The 17,632-nt window shown below is 33.7% G+C and overlaps 1 protein-coding gene across 1 annotated transcript; it reads left to right on the forward strand.

Moving 5' to 3' along the window:
* The first annotated feature begins 767 nt into the window (after positions 1 to 767).
* On the forward strand, positions 768 to 15,290 carry LOC129753287 (voltage-dependent calcium channel type A subunit alpha-1-like). The gene is made up of 3 exons (XM_055749087.1): positions 768 to 868; positions 2,217 to 2,399; positions 15,014 to 15,290. The coding sequence occupies exons 1-3, from the start codon at positions 768 to 770 to the stop codon at positions 15,288 to 15,290; spliced, it is 561 nt and encodes a 186-aa protein (XP_055605062.1).
* Positions 15,291 to 17,632: the final 2,342 nt, after the last annotated feature.

Below are 17,632 nucleotides of genomic sequence, written 5' to 3' on the forward strand. Positions count from 1 at the left end.
TAGGGGTGATCCCTTAGCCCCGTCCGCCGCGCGACAGCGTGAAGGACAAAACGTCTTTCAAGTTCGAACGCGCAGCGTTAGGAGTCGGATTTTTTTTTCTTTTTCTCGGGATTTTCATCCCGAAGGATGATTCATCCCTCCTGAGGAGTCGGATACCAAAACGGTTTTTTAAAGGACCATGATAAACATTGAATCAATTAAAGTACCCAAACCATAAACAAAGCAAAATATTGGTTCTAAAATAAATTTAGTTGGAAAATTTCAAAGTCGAAGTTTCATTTAAAAATCATTTTGAAAAAATTTATTTCGAATCATATGAAATATTCAAGAATTCATAAGAAAAAAAAACAAATAAAAATACTATGGGAAAAAATCTGGGATTTGTGCCATTCTGGTAAATGTTCCATTCTGGGGAAAAAAATTCTGGGAAATGGTCCATTCTGGGAAAAAAGTTTCTGCTAAATGGTGCATTCTGAGAATTTTTTTTCTGGGAAATGGTTCATTCTGGGGTTTGATTTCGGGTATTTGTCATTCTGGGAAAAATTCATTCTGGGCAATGGTTTTCGGGTAAATGGGATACAATCCTTTTAGATATGATTTAAAAAAAAAATAAACCAACTTTACGTTACAAATTTGTTGCATTCCTTTTAAATAAAGGGTGATTTCTTGTTAGAAGGAAGAAAAAATTGTTATAAAGCATATTGAACACATATATATTTTTACAAACTTCATATTATCATTAGGGTGACAATGGATGTATGCGAAAAATGATCGAGTTCGGAAAACCGACCATATACACCAAAATACTGATCTTTGCAAAGTTTCAGCTCAATCTAACTTCATTTAAGGTTGCCACAAAGCGCTCAAAGTATCAGGTTGTTTACCCTCTAAAATCACCAAGGAGGGTTCTAAAGAAATCGGAAAAGTTTAAATTTCAATTTTGATGCCAAATGACTTGAAAATGCAAAAAAAAAAACGTCGAAATCTTGTGTAAATTTGAAAAAAAAAGTTTATTGACTTGAGAATTTCGAAAACTACGTCAAGGGGGATCAAAGAAAACCAGAAAAATCTAATTATTTAAGAAAATTTAATTTTTGATGCCAAAGGACTTAGAAATGTATAAACGTCGAGATCTGTCGATATCTTTAAAAAAAATTAAAAAATTGTTTGAAAATCGACTTTCTGGGACCTTCTTGGATGCTTTTTGGGCTGAAAAATTGCACAGGTTGGTTCTTGGGCCAATCTACAAAATGCTCCCCTTATCATCATACATTTAGAATTCAAAACTGTTACTTTTTTTAACACAACAGTCAAACGAATTGTATATTTCATCTATGCTTTTTCTTAATAGAATTATTTTCAACATAAGTGTTGTGCAGTGTAACTATTTTCATAGTAGAAAAAAATCCAAGAAACATTTGCGTCGCGAATCACGCGCTTCCGGGGCGAAGTTATCGGGTGCTTCTTTATGGCGATGGCCCATAAAGTATGCTACAGAATGGGTGTTGCTGCGGGGATTGCATTTTTATTATCCTGGCGAATGATGTTTGTTGGTGTTGGGTTGGCTTTCCACAGTGATATAGATGTCGGCTGTCGGATTCGGTCGAACATTTCATTTTTATAGCACCCTGCCTGGTTTAGTGTGGATACAAATGTCACGAAAGGGGCTAATTCAATAATCTATTCCTAACATCCACACCGGCTGGTAATTGAATAGAAGTTTTATTGGTATGATTTTTGTTGCATTTTGAAATCATGGAACTCATATTGAATTAGATATAACAGACATGAACATTATCGATATGATGATTAATATCACATTAAAATCAAATTCTATTTTTTCGGGATGAAATAAAATTAGAATGAAAGATTAGTGAAAGATTATCCGAAAAACTTTTGGAATGTTATCCATATGAAGTTGAACCAAAAACGATAAATCATAACTCGTTAAGTACTTAAAAGCTTATCTGAATTTCTAACGTAAGCGTGAAAGTAAGCAAATGCAAACATAATTAGGAATCGATTTCAAGTGGTCATTAATGCGTACTTATCCGATCAAACAATTTGATAAGTTTATTTGTAGAATGCTGTATTTCATTTAAAATTTTCTTTTTTAAAGCTGGGGAAAATACCTACACTAGAAACATTCACGTGGTATAATCTGAAAAAAAAAAAAAACTTAACCCCGATTTCCATGATTCCGTTTCGTTTTCCAGGTTGGCCGCGGCACAGGAGGCGGCGCTCGCAGGTCACGGCTCCAACGGGGGCCATCTGGGACGCAGCAGAGGCCACTACTTAGCTGATAAGATGGGCGGCCCCAACAGTCAGGCGGGCCAACCTCCGGCCGGAGGGGGGCCCACGTCGCTCTTCATCCTCTCTGAGGATAACATCATTCGAAAGTGAGTATTTTTTTTTCATACGGGGATGGGTTTTTCTTTGAAGCAATGCGAATAGGAACTTAATCAGTCGGAACGGGATCTAGGCTCGGAAATATTCTATGGTCCCACAAAATTATATCTCAAAGAACTAGTGGAGGTAAACTAGAAGACGTTGAAATCAACGGAACCCATCAATAAGATGAATGAATTTCTGTTACGAAACCATTGGAAAATCTACAAATTTGGATAATTCAATAGCATGGTCCTTCAATTTTGTTTTCCATGATGACCCCCTTATAATTTACTTAATATTGATTTTTTTTTTATTTTTCTATTTGGAATGGGTTTTTCAATGCATGTTTTTACTTTAAATATTTTCGGTGAAAAATTTGAATGTTTGAACTGGAATGATTGGTTTTTGGGTCATCAAGAAACTAACTGCTTATATAATTTGAGTAACCAAGGCTGTTCGAACGAGGGGGAGGGATTTAACCCCCCCGACCCCATTAATTTTTTTCTAAGTATTTTTTTTTTAATTTATCGTAGTAGCGGGAAATTACTTGATTTTAAAAGGGTTTTTAAAAATAACTGTTAACAAACATGTCAGAAAACTGACTCGTCGCCCGGTGGAATTTAATAAAACATCCAATATCACTCTTAGATCAAGATATTTCATTTAACGACAGTCGATACTATATGCGTTCACAAATTGAGTTGAATTTGAATTTTATTTAAATTTCAAATTGCAATTCCACAAACCCTTTGTATTGAAACTTCAATTTTGACACTCAAAAAAACTACCTCCTCTTTGGAATGGAGTTTCTTTAAGAACTGTAACAGCTTAACAATTTAAGAATTTGAAACCAACAGTTTTAACATCAAATTACATTCATCAAATCCTAATTTAACTCTTCAATAAGCTGGAAGTCATGTGATAGATACTTACCACTCACGTTAGTCAACAGAATTAGCAAAACAAATCCATAAGTTAAAAACTTAACTTTGATTATAAAAAAAATATATATGCCATTACAAATTGTATGCTGATATGAAATATTTTTCAAAAAAAAAATGGTGTTTCTGCCGTTCTGAATTTTCAATTCCACATTCGAAAGGGCTTTGATTACACAGACCACAAAATTAGCATTTTCCGAGGTGCACGGAATTGAGGAGCTAGTTTTGAATAATTTTGGTGATTCAGGGCACCACCCAAGCAACCAAAAGTCCCATAAAACAGGTACAAAAACGCTCACTCAGCCCCATCATTGATATGAAGTACGTTCTATGCAGCTCAAAATTTATGTTCTTATTGATACTTTCAAGTTTCAAAACAAGTCTTAATGATCTTCTATATAGCTTCCTGCGGCCTTTTTATTCAGCTTCCAAAAAATCGTTAAAGATAAAAAAATCTCTCTCTATCTCAATTGCACCCTTGGCATCGGTTCATATCACCTTCTCTTGATTGTTTACTATGTTCTGTTTGTGGTGCCGCCATGATGCCATGCGCCGGATTCCAAACTTGACAAATCGCTCAATTTCTTTTTTCCTACATTTCCTACATATATCGCATCATATTGGTCGCTCAAGTATCAGATTACTAATTGAAAAAAACTTGCCCGGCTTGGGGATCGAACCCCGACCTTCGTGATAAGAATCGAACACGCTACCACTAGGCCACGCTTAGATGTTGTTCTAACTGAAACTAAAACTCAAATTGGTGATTTGATTTTGAAAGCACCTCAACGCACTTTTTGTGACTTACCAAATCCCGTTTTGAGCACTTTTGTGCCCTTTATGTGACTTAAGTCCCATATAACGTACGTATGAATCACTTTTGCAGCTTTCAAGTTCATTAATGATTACATTTAGTTCACTCATGGGAATTGGACAACACAAGTCACATACAACGTACATATTAATCACTTTTGCAACTTTCAAGTTCATTAATGAGTACATAAAGTTCACTAAAGGGTATTGGGCAGTTTATTCCCTTGTCAGCCAATATGTAACTTTCAATGCCTTCATTCAAGTAAATATGTGACTTTTGGTTGCTTGGGCAGTTATTATTATCTATCAGCATTTGTTTTTTTAAATAACTTTTGACAATAGGAAGACATCAGGAAGACCAATTTGTTGAACATAATTAAACTTAGGAAAGTTAGTAGTATTAGAAATCGGGGAACTGGGAGTATAATGCCCAGTAAGGACAAAACGCTCCACTGCGATATCTAGCTAGATATACACTTATTTTAATAATTCTGTACGTTATTCCCTTCTAATTAACAGTAGAAACCTTTTGTACAAAAAAAAAGCATCAAATATGTGATAAATCCCTGCAAAAAATCCAAAAATATTCTTCAAGCCATATTCCTTGCATTTTGTGCCTTGACTTTCGTAAGAAATACGGCATCTATCAGCAAAAAAAAAATTGAAATCTGTTTAAATGATAAAAATTGGTCTTGGAAATCATCACAAAACGAAAAATTTCCTTAATCAATTATATTTTTTGTTATTTTGAACGATTTTTAATAAACATGTCTAGGTAGGGCAAAAAGCGCCATGTCCGTTTATCTTTAAGCGTGTTTCATATTTGTTTAAATTTAAATGCAGTTTCATCACAACAATTTAAAAGATATTTATATGTTGTATTGGAAAACATAACTGGAAAATAAACGAATTTATTTAAAATTCCTAAATTTAATATAGATTTAATTAACTATTCACAAGAATTTCAGTATATCTGGCAGCACTGCGCGTATCAATACATTTTTCCATCTGTGAAGTAGAATAGAAGTGTTTCTACCTGGCAAACACTTTCGGAGGTACTTGAATCAATAAACACTTATGTAAGGTTAAACGGCGCGATTGGTTACACATATATGCGCATTATGCCCCTAATGAATCTGAAATCCTATTAAAAACCTATTTTCAAACTTTATTAAATTTGTGGCCTTTTTTGACCTTACAGTTATTCCAACTATCAGATTGAGACAAAAAAAAAACAAAACTTCCAAACACAAACGAAAACTAAAAATAATAATTTTAAATGTGCTCTAAAACAAGGCTTTCTTCTTAACGTGGGCATTATGCCCCCATTCCCCTACTTGTAGAATTTTTTTTTTTTTTTTTTTTTTTTTGTTTCGATTATAGTCGTTTTACCATCTTTATGGCATTCGCGACTTTATCAACGTTACAGTTGGCGGATCGTTATTGAAAAACTTATCCGGTACAACTGTGTTCGATGTTTACTCTTGGGCTCGAACTCGCGGACATCGGCTCAGGAGAGCTTGTAGAATGATATCTTTCCGAACTTCTAAAAATTATAAAATTTAACTTTTTAAATCATTTTTTCCTCTGAAGTTTGGCAAAAAATAATAAAATAATAAACATATTAAAACAAGATTTAAAAGCAAAATCTGACTAAAACTACGAGTTCATGAAGCTGAAATCTTTCAAAACAAATTCTTTGAAAAATAGGCACAGCGGAGATTGCATGTTCGAGTCCTGCCAGTGCCAGTGGTGACTGATTTTTATCTTTGATTTTTACCCAACAACGAATAAAAAAAAATTAAAACAAATTATGTTTGTAGCTATATGACCCTAACCTAGAGGGTAGCCTAAATTTTTATAATGAAACCTTTAGCAACAAAAAAAAAATGAATTTGCTTTCAGCGATGGTTAAAATCTTTGAATTTGTTTAAGAGTCTTGTAAATCAAACTTATTTGATTTGAGCATAAAATAAGATATTTAAGGGGTAGTCTTCAATTTCTTTTAAAAAAACTTATCCTAAACTCAAATTAAACAAGCCCAATCTTACAAACTCTTTTGCAAATTTCAAGATTCTAACCTTTGATGAAAATAAGTAAAATTTTCCAAATGAAAAAAGTAATCGATAAAAGTTTGCTTGATGCAAACTTAAACCAAATTTATGATTTTAGTTTGAAATTTGGCATTGAAAAAAAAAAACTGCAATATTAGTAATGTTAAACAATACACCGAAAAATATAGATTTTTTTTGTAGATTTTTTGAGTGAAGATCAGAAAATGTTTCTTTAACAGTAAATATTTTTCTAAAGAATAATTTACTTTATGAAAATCCTGTAGATTTTCTTTAAATAAGAACAAAGTTTAGAAAATTTACTCAAATTCTACTTTAAATTTGTGATTTTTAGCTGAATTGTGTATATAAACTAATTTTTATCTAAAAAATTGATATCTGGAAATTGAATTGACAAGCAAATTTTTAAGTTCATGTTCTTTTGAATTCCTCAACAATTTTATGTGTATTGAAAAACTTATTTAAAAGCTTAATCTTTTTCTTAATTATGAATCTCCATTCTGAATCTGAATTTTGAACCTTAATTAGAAAATTGAACTTTGAATCTGTTTTCGAATTTTTATACGATTTCTATAATGTACATTCCAGATCTGAATTTCAAGACCAATGTTTTAGAGCCATCATTCATTAATGTATTATTTAAATTCTGTAGTTATGGTTTAATCCTTTTTCATTATTTCAATAATTTACTTTTAATATGTATTGTGAATCAGAATTAGAATGTGAATTTCAAATGATGGATCTGAAGCTGAGTTTTCAATTTTCGATCGCCGTTTAGAAGCTTTAAATGTATGAATTTTGTGTAATAATTAAGTTTAAGAACTTCAAATTTGATACATTTTCCTAAAAGCTATTGATCTTCGTCTATAATTCCTTTTATTTTCATATTTCCCTTTCTATCTCCTTTTTTCTTTAAATGTGAACTAGATATAAGCACACAATTGTAATCAAACAAAACGGGTTTGGCTCCTTAAAGCCTAAAGGTATGAGCCGTTTCAAATAGAGAATTTACAAAAAAAAAACTTCAAATTTAAACCTGTCAAATCAGTGTAAAATCTGTCGGAGTTTTACTCGCTAACCGCTTTTCAGTCAACCTTTGTACGGATAACTGCGACTACAAAACATTGCACGAAATCCACTTTTCAATGAAAGGGACAATATGAAATGCAAAACCAAATTTAAACCAGAATTGCTTTTCATTTTAAATTTCTTATGATTATTCGAACTGAAAATCAAAAATCCTAAACTGGCTACAGAATCAGAAATACGAAAATAGAAATAAAATTTTAGTTATGGGAAAATGGAACCAGAACCTGTGAGATGGGTTTCATTTAAAATTGAAAATTCAGACCTGAATTTCTATGAACATGTGAGAAAATTTTGAAAAACTGTAGCAGAATTTTGAACTTGGGATGGGTTTTTGAGGTTTTGGCATTAGTTTTTCATCTTGTTTGATTATTTTGAATTACTTTATTCTATTATCATAACTTGATTATGAATTAAGAGTTTTGAGTGTAGAGTAGAATAACTCGCTTTGAGTAGCCAACTAAGCTAAGCTAAGCTAGAGTAGAATAACTCGCTTGCTTTTTTGAACCCTCATGAGAGAGGTTTAACCCCCAAAACGCCCCCCCCCTCTCCGTTCCTACGGCCATGGCTACCAGGTATGTGTTTTGAATCAACTCATTTAAAATCAAAATAGATATTTTTTTTCTCGATCACGAATTTTTATTTCAAATTGTGAATAAATGATTTTTTTTTCAAATTCATGTTTTATTTTTGAAATGATTTGAAAATTATTTTGGAATATGGACTTAATTTCTATTTGATAAATTTATTAATGACATCCAGAAAAAAGTTATTTATTTGAACATTTGATTCTTTTTCATTTTGATTTAAAACAGTAAAATGTATTTTTTACGTTTGTTTGGTGGTCATAAGTAGGAAAATAGTTTAAGAAACCAATTTTCTTATTTGTTGTGCATTTTCTATATTGTTATTATTTCTAGCTAAATTTTAATTTTGAAATCCTATTTGTGCAATGGAACTCGTTCTACTAAGCTACGCCTACGCTCATGTAGATCGAAATTTGTTCTATGAAGACTAATATTAGCAATGTAAATGCGAATATATGGTGTAAACTAAAATATGTAAAATATAAATTTGTACAGTTTCAACAATATTGAACAAGTAGTTTCGAGTTGAATGATTTAAAGTGGATGTGAAAAGTCGGACAAGCTAAGCTAAGCAAAAATTTTTGAAAAACGTACAAAATTAAAAAAAAAATCTGTGAAGTCTGTAAATATGTCTTTAATTCTGTTTTCTGTGATGAAAATTTGCCAAAAATTCTGTAAAATTGAAGATTTTTCTGTTATTTTGGCTACCTTGCCTGAACGCTGAGTAACTCCCGATAGTTCTTAATCCATTTTGTAGAGGTGATAAGAAGAATATGCAGAAAATAGATAAAATTCAATAAAAAATAAAATAAAATAATAATACAATATTCACTAACACTGAAGATAAATAAAAAATAAAAAATAAATGTCTATGGCAATGTTTGTTATTTTGGCAACAAAAGGCAAAACAAACAAACGTGTCTGAGTGAATCTCTGAATCTGATAAAAATCTTCAAATCACGACTATGACGTGGTTTGTAGAATAAGGACAGAGAGCGCAGATCGTCAAGACTGCTGTTACGAAAAATTTGTTTCTGATTCGGCCTCCGGTAGAAAGACGGATTGGCACAGGGAGCACAGATTTTTAAGGTTGCTGCTACGAACAAAATTGTTTCTGATTCGGCCACTGGAAAAAAACGGAATTGGTTTTGGAAGCTCAGATTTTTAAGGCTGCTTCTGTTGATTGTTTTCTTTGATTTGTCCTTCTGGTGGAAAAAGGTGAAATTTGCTTAAAAAGCGCAATTTTTCTAGGGTGCTGCTTAGACTGCCCCAAATTTGTATGGGAAATTCAAAACCTTTAAAACGTTATCGCTCCGACTGAAATTTATCCAAGGCATAGTGCAAGAACTCATGCAAAATTTGGGCCAGATCGGATCACGGGAAGGGGTCGCTCAACGAGCCTGAAGTTTGTATGGGATTTTAACACATTTTGTTCGGGAGAAACATGAAAAACCAGTTTTTCATCAATAAGTTTGGTTTTCTCCGGGCGATTTTTTTTCGAAAACAAGTTTTCTTGAAGCCCAAATTATGACAAATATTTTATCCGAAGACAGCAATTCGGTTCGAATTAAGGTAAAAAAGTTATTAGGCTTCAAAAATGGGCAAACTTTTTTAAGGGTTGTATTCATCATTGATAATGAGACGGGGCGTTCGAACATTTTGACGCAGCATTAATCGTGATGAACACCTCGCTTAAAAATGTTAGACCATTTTTGAAGCCTAATAGCTTTTAATTTTAGTTCGAATCGATTTGCAGTCTTCGGATAAAATATTTGTCATAATTTAATCTTTAAGAAAACCCATTTTTTAAGAAATCGGCCACAGGAAAGTTATCCATGAATCCATGTTCCATGTTTATCCATGTTTTTCATGTTTCTCCCGAACAAAATGTCTTGAAATACCATACAAACTTCAGGCTCGTTGAGTGACCCCTTCCCGTGATCCGATCTGGCTCAAATTTGGCATGAGATCTTGCACTAGGCTTAGGATTAATTAAAGCCTGCAGCCCATAACTTTTTCAAAAGTCGGGTCATTTGGGGCACTTTAGTGCTGCTGTTGATTGTCTGCTTCGATTTGGCCTTCCGGTGGAAAAAACGGCTAAGGAAGTACAGATTTTTAAAAGCTGGTGATTTTGATTGTTGGTTTTGATTTGGCCTTCCGGTGGAAACAGACAGAATAGGCTTAGGGAGCGCGATTTTTTAAAGATGCTGCTGCTGATTCTTTATTTTGATTTGGATTTTCAAAGCTGCTGCTGCTGACTGTTTGTTTTGAATTGGCCTTCAGGTTCGGAAGACTGTTTTTCAGACTACCGAATTATTCAAACAGAGACAGAGTGACAAGAAAGCAAAGTTTGAGAAAGCTGTTGCTAAGAATGTTGTTGGATCGTCCCGGCTTTGGTTAACAAAAACAAAGTGAAAGCACAGATAGGGAAGGCTTTTGTTAAGAATATTTTCGCATTGGATGAAGAATATGCAGAAAAAAAAGATAAAATTTTAATATTTGAAAAGCTTTTGATGATTTTGGAATGTAGAATTGAGATGAGGATATTTGGATGTTTAATTTTGTATTCAAGAAAAATAAGTAATTGAAAATAAAAGATCATATAGAGAGTAGAGTTGAGAAGAAATGTAGAGATGAGACGAATGATATGCAGAAATTAAGTAAAATTTGTAGGATAGAGATTAAAAATGAAGAATACGGAATAAAAATTATAAATATTTAGTAAATAAAATTTTGTTTTGGAAAAAAAACAAAAGCCGATGCGTAAAAAATTTTAATTGAGAAAAGAGGTGAGAAGAGATGTAGAGATGAAAAGAAGGATGAACAGAAAATTAATCAAATGAATAAAAAAAAATGAATAAAATAATAATACAATATTCGGCATCACTGAAGATATATAAAATAAGATAAATGTCTATGACAACGTTTGTTATTTTGGTACCACTACGCAAAACACACAAAACAAAGTCAGTCATTGATCTACTTTTGTGAGTGACAGGCGGGTCTGAGTGAAGTTCTGAATTGAGATTCATAAAAAATCGTAAAATTACGACACATTCGTCCTGCAACAATATCAAAATTTAAAATATTTTAATGTCATACGGATAGATTTTTTCTATTTAAGGGAGATAAGGGCATAATGGTCACCTCAAAGAGGAAGTTTATTTAAGCATTATTTAGCTATAATATGTGAATAACATCATTGTTTCATGTTCAGACACTCTATTTTCTAGCTGGCTGAAACTTAAACAAAACTTGATAAAAACGTTCAAAAATGCATTATTAAATTTTGGCCGAAAGCTGAAAATCAGTCACTGAAGGGGCATAATAAGAACACTCCCTGAGGTAGTATAAGCACCATTATTCGGGGACACGTTGAGCGTTTCGTGTCGTAAAATCTAGCAGTGAATTTAACTTGATAAAGTCAACTGATCACTTATATTCATTAAATAGGTTACGAACTGATATTTTTCGTACAATAAAGCTGTAATTTTATAAAAATCTGCCTTCTTTAACTTTTTTCAAATAAAAAAAAATTGGGTTTCCATAATATGAGATCAGTTCATCCATACGAAAAACTTTCCCAATTAACACAAATTAGGCCCATTGGGTTTTTTGAGTTTTAATATTGTTTTATGAAGACTTTTCCATGGCATCAAATTTTTAAAACGGTTCTATTGTAACATAGGAAATGCTTCATTTATCGTATGTTTTAGAAGAGCCCTGAAAGTTTTGCTAAAACTTGAATAAAACACTATCTTAAGAGTGCTGTAAAAACGTTGCAAAAGTATTGCTTAAGCATCAATAAAACACATACCTTTCTGTTTTTATTAGAGCTTAGGTACCAGTTTTAAAAAATGCGCTCAATGCGCTTTTAAAACTAGTCTTCAAGCCAAGTTGAAAAACTGTTTGGAACAGTCTATGTAGGCATGATAAAACTAAGTGACAGATAATTTGACAATCGAGAAGAACGTATACACACTTAAACTTTTTTACCTCTTTTTGAGATAGCATAATCTGAAAGTACTATCACTCAAAATTGAGAAAAACGGGCTATCAAAATGATATAAATTAAAACAGTCAAATTCATCTGAAAAATAAAAACAACTTTGTTGCATCCGCATTCAAATTTCAAAACAACCGCAGTCAGTCCACATTATTGATCGCTCAATTCTAATGGATTGAATAAAAGCACACTAGGAATAAACGTTTTTTGTAATTCGCCGAATTTTTCGCCAAGTACGCCGAATAAAGTACTTGTTCTATTTATCAATCTCTGTCTCTCAATGCGAAGTTAATCTATATTTACGTCATCCAATCCAGAGTTAACAAAATTCTTTCCGGATAAAACGCCCTTGAAAATTTCTAGAAGACTGCAACCACCGGCTTCTCCTCAGCAAAGACGGAGAAATTGAGCTTCATCACTAGCGAAAATGTTCATTCTAAGCTTTCATCAGCCTCAATAAGTTTCAGATGATATATTCAGAATGAAGACCACAAGCATTGGTCGATCATTGAAAATTACGATTTATTTAGAGCGTAACGCAGTTCTGGTTATCGTAAGCAAAATATCCGACCGAGGCACGTTTTATAGAATCGTTTTATTGCTTCCAATTGCAACAATAACCATTATAGTTTGATATGTTGCATATTATAATTAATAGCGTTTCCTAAACCGTTAGCATAGTGTTTGCAGAAAAGTTTTCCCTTACAACAGTTTTAACAGTTTTTAAACAGTTACATAACCTAACTACAGATTTAAAATTCAATCTTTTCGGAATTCACGATTCAGGCAATGTATTTTACAATTTCTATAATCGTTTGCTAAACGATTTTTACGTTTCATTAATTGTCGTTTGACGATTTCAGAAATCATTCGGTTATAATCCTCATTTATGCGGGTTATTATTTAGCTTTGAGGCCAGGCTTTTGATGACTGAAAATTATCTATTCCCTAACAGTCTGAGATTATTTGATAACAATACCTACTTGATATTTAAAGATAATTGACCACCCTCTAATCATAGCCAAAAGGAAACAAAACAAAAAGTTGCATGAATGCCTTTTGCCAAGCAAATGTTCTCATTTTTTGCAAAAAACTCCTCTTCTTCAAAAATGAATGAATCCATCATGAGCGTGTATTCCATTTAGGGAAACGTCAAACGAAGTGATTCAAGGTCTCTTAAAACCATTTTAAAACTGTTAATTGAAATTGTTTTATTACAACATTTTTCTAACCGGCATAAAACCATTTTAACACTGTTTTACAACTGCCTTAAGATTTTCAATATTAATTTACTGATCGCCATATTGATTGTGAAATTGAATCGAAATTACTGACGCCATCTTGATGGAAATTATAGTTTAGTACTATAAACTAGACATATCTTACAAATTTGACAATGTTGGTGGAACTATTTGTTGTATAGGTAATAAATTTCAGTGCAAAACAAAATTTGCATCATTTGAACAAATTTATGTTTTCCTTACGCTATTTTTTTCAATTAAAAAAATGCTCAAAATGTAGTCAATCTTGATTTTCTTTAAAGCGCGCTTATGTTTTGATGCTATATATTTCACCAGAAATCTGAGGTTGCAGGATGTTTTATGCTAAGATTGAAAATGAAAATGAGAATATTTTTAAAACATTTCAAATGGATTGGTGAAGATCAATCACCAAATGCTTGAGAGAGTAAGTGATAACACGACAAAAAAAACGGAACAGAAAGCTCCCACAGTAAAATTTCTTTCAGATTCCACAGCTCCCACAGTAAAATTCCTATCAGTTTCCTTGACGTAGTTTTATAGGAGCTGTGGATAGTCTTAAAAGAGCTCTGAAATGTTTCTTAAGGCTATGTCTATAAGGTCGAATAAAACTATTCTGTTGGATGTTTTATTATAGCGTATAGCATTAGCTTTAAAAACGTTAACAAAATGGTCCCTTTTGGCCATAATTTAGCTTTAAAGTAGTTGTGCCAATAGCGTAGAATGCGCTTTGGCTTATAAAGTAGCTTTAGCTTTAGTCTTAAGCGGACTGTTAAGGTTGGAATAAAACTTAAATTGTTACTTGGGTTTATCAAATCTGTTTTGAGATCTCCAATTTCTACTTGAGCTATTGAATAGGGCTTAGATTGAAATTTGGAATGATAATTTTCTCTGAAAAAATGCGTTTTTTATAATTTTTTCTATCATAAAGTCACGAATATCAACAATACTGTTGATTATACGCAGAAATGAAGTTCAAATGATCGATAGAAAATTTATTCACCTTTAATATGCAAAAAAAAGATTTAAAATTACTGTTATCCAGTCCGAGATAATTTAATCTAAGTAAAAGTACTTATTTTTTTCAACTTTTCATATTTGGAGCATAACTCAAAAACCGTTCTACTGAGATTTTTTTAATTTCATTTTCGGATTCAGCGCCCGATTTCACATTACAAATGACCTTCAGTTTACTAAGTTCAAAAATGCTTTAAACTAGTGTAATTAGCGAAAACGTGAACCAATCTCAAATAAAAACATCAATATAAGAGAATAGGATAACGCAAAATTGTTTAAACCTCAGAAAAAGATTACAAAACCTTAATTAGACGTTCATTGATAGGTTAAAATGAAGTAAAACTTTTATGTAACGTGTTTTCTTATGTTTGAATTATATATCAATTTTTATGTTAAAGCAAAACTCGAGCAAATACTTCAAAATAAACAGTAATTCTTGACTCAACCGGAAATTGAAATTGCCACTCAAGCGATTAAAGTTTTTCATTCAATTGTAGGTTCCCCTTTCGAGCTTTAATTCAAACAATTTCGCATACAAAAACGCTTGGTTCTGTTGCTCTTAAGGAAAAACTTTCCCCTTTGTGGAATGTTCATCAAATTGGCACGGACAGACCGGTTTCCTCGGTGCCAAAAATAAACCGGAACTGCTATTTGAATGGCCTATCGGTTTTATGTTCAATTTGCATTCGCTCAATCGAAACCATAAGAGGTCTTTGGATCTCTCACCCACCCACAGTAGGACGAAAAACGTTCGCTCGTATTTTACTCCTACAAACTTCTTCAACCATGCAAATGCAAATAACAACCGTTTTGTTTTTCTTTCCTCTCCCCCTTTTTGCAGATACACCCGCTTCATCATCGAGTGGCCACCGTTCGAGTACGCCGTGCTGCTGACAATCATCGCCAATTGTGTGGTCCTGGCACTCGAGGAACATTTGCCGCACGGGGACAAAACCCTGCTGGCCCAGAAGCTGGAGAAAACGGAAGCCTACTTCCTGGGCATCTTCTGCGTCGAGGCCTCGCTGAAGATTCTCGCCTTAGGGTTCGTCATGCACAAACACTCCTACCTCAGGAACATATGGAACATTATGGATTTTTTCGTCGTAGTTACGGGGTAAGTTCTGTGGCTAAGACGCCAGAATTTTTAGTCCTTTTTTTATTTCATAATATTATAATTTAAATTGCCGGTAACTTGAAATAAGAGCAGTTCCACCGAATATCGTTTAAAAATGTGTAAGAAATAATTATGGGTTCTTTGAAAATCGGTTAACAATTATGTGTTCAGGAAAAGAAGTTCATTTTGGATAAAGTGTAATTTGTAAAAATGCTACGTACTAATATACCTTCATCTAATGTGGTGGGATAAATCGGGTGAAATAACCACTTCGAATAAAATCATCTACCGTGCTCTCAGTGCTAGATGGGTATAAAAACAAAATTAATCCAAGTTTCGTTGGCCACGAACTAAAATTCCCAAAGTTCATGTTTGCGTAGGTCTACCGACCTTCGGATTCTCAACCAAATCTGCATTTCCATATCCTATTAGTGAGTGTTTCATATTTGCGTTTCTGTGACAGACTAACACCGCCTGGTAGGTGCTCAGAGCGCTATTTCAAGTACTGATGTCCAGTCAAGGAGAGAGAGTTTTACCCTATGAAACTACATTGAGGTGTAGGTAACGATTGAGTAACGCTTTCAAAATAAGCCGCACCCGACTCTACAAACTAAGCGGACCGGACACGTGAAATACCTTCTCTGAAAAGACGTAACTGTTCGGGAAAAGCTTTGCACAAATAAAATTAACATCAAATTGCGGACTAAATAATTTAGTAAATTTATTTTAAGATGCAACGAAAAATAATTTACAGCATGCCTTTTTATTTATAATTTGGTAGGTGGATTCTATTTGCGCACATGTGTTGGGAGATTGGTATCTATTTTTAGATCACATAATTCTACTTCATGAATTGTTCCTTAGTTTGTGCTTTCCCTAGTTGTGCGTTTTTTTCGATTTGAAAATGATCTCAATTGGCGGAGCTTCTCAAATGGGAACTGTATCGAAGTAAAAGTTTCCAAACTGTGTGTGGTATTTAGTTTTTAATCATGGGCCCAAATATTTTATATATCAAATGCGCATTTAATTTATCATAGCCGTACTTACGGTACCGTTCGCTCGATGCCGATAAAGCAGAGCTGGCTTATTCGGTGTCCAAAAATAGACGGTTGGACTGGTCGTTGAAGTGGTTCATGGATCTTCCCTCAATGATGTCTGAATTTTCTGCGACGCTTCCGGCTACGGTGGGGTGATGATGAATACCGTCGGCCCGGTAGGATGTGGCTCGCTACGGGCTGGTGGAGAACGCTTGGTGGCGTGCGTTTCCCTTCCAACGTGCTACGTCGGGCAAACTTCGAAGCCTCCCGTGGCTGGAAATGTGAGGTTCCGTAGGGATCGGTAAAAGCGTTGCGGTATTGCTTTCCTATATAAGGAGATAGTACGGAAGATTCGTACGGCAAACATTAACTCACACACAGTGCACACACAGAATTCGATAGAATTTTGACCGTTTTTGTTGAAGGTCGACGCACATAGATTTTAACACACGCACAACACTACTTCCTAGCTTTTCTAATCTAGCTAAATGGGAAACGGAACAAGAACAACTAACATCTCAACATCAAAGACACTTCACGTGTTGTCTTACTTTTGCGACTTCGCGATACAAATAAAAAAGAACCTCGCTACGGCCTCAATCACAGTCTGGATCAAAGTGATCAAGATCCGTTCCGTAGTTCCTAAGTTGGGTCGCAAGTATGGAAAATCCTTTGACCTTTTTGAGGGAAATCCGATGACCCACGAATGCGGTCATCGAACTTTCGAACCTTAGTTCGGGTACACCAGCCATGCTCTCGGCATGACATTGAGCAATCTCTTTTGTCTCCCCAAACAAGTCATCTTTCCCTTTCATCCCGGATCCTTCTCGGATCTCTGAGTGTTATCTCGAGCGGCGGCACCCTATCACCATAGTCATGGAAAGCGGATGTTGTATGGAGAAGTTACATAAAAGCTTGAATGAAAGCTTGCATCGGATCAGCATGATAATGGTTCGTTTCATTTGGACGGTACATGTGATGAATCTTTTTATTTTATTTCCTTTTATTTACAATAACATTGACGAATTAAATAACTAACAATAATATTTACAAAATGTCCTATTAAACTATCTTTACTCTATGATAACATTGTTTGTATTGGAGAAGCAGATAGTAACCATGTTACACTCCTTAACCGTAAAAGTTCCGCTAGAGCTTCCCGCGCCACGCTTTCATATCCTTTTACTGGCTTAAATAGCCTCTCTAGCCTCGAAATTTTCGTTCAGATGAGCTGTTATTGGCCTTCAGAGCTCATCGATACCCAAATTTCTTTTCTGTAGCATTTTCTGGAGCAAGGACGAAGAAATGA

This window comes from Uranotaenia lowii, chromosome 3, assembly GCF_029784155.1.
Source record: "Uranotaenia lowii strain MFRU-FL chromosome 3, ASM2978415v1, whole genome shotgun sequence".
NCBI classification, from domain to species: domain Eukaryota; kingdom Metazoa; phylum Arthropoda; class Insecta; order Diptera; family Culicidae; genus Uranotaenia; species Uranotaenia lowii.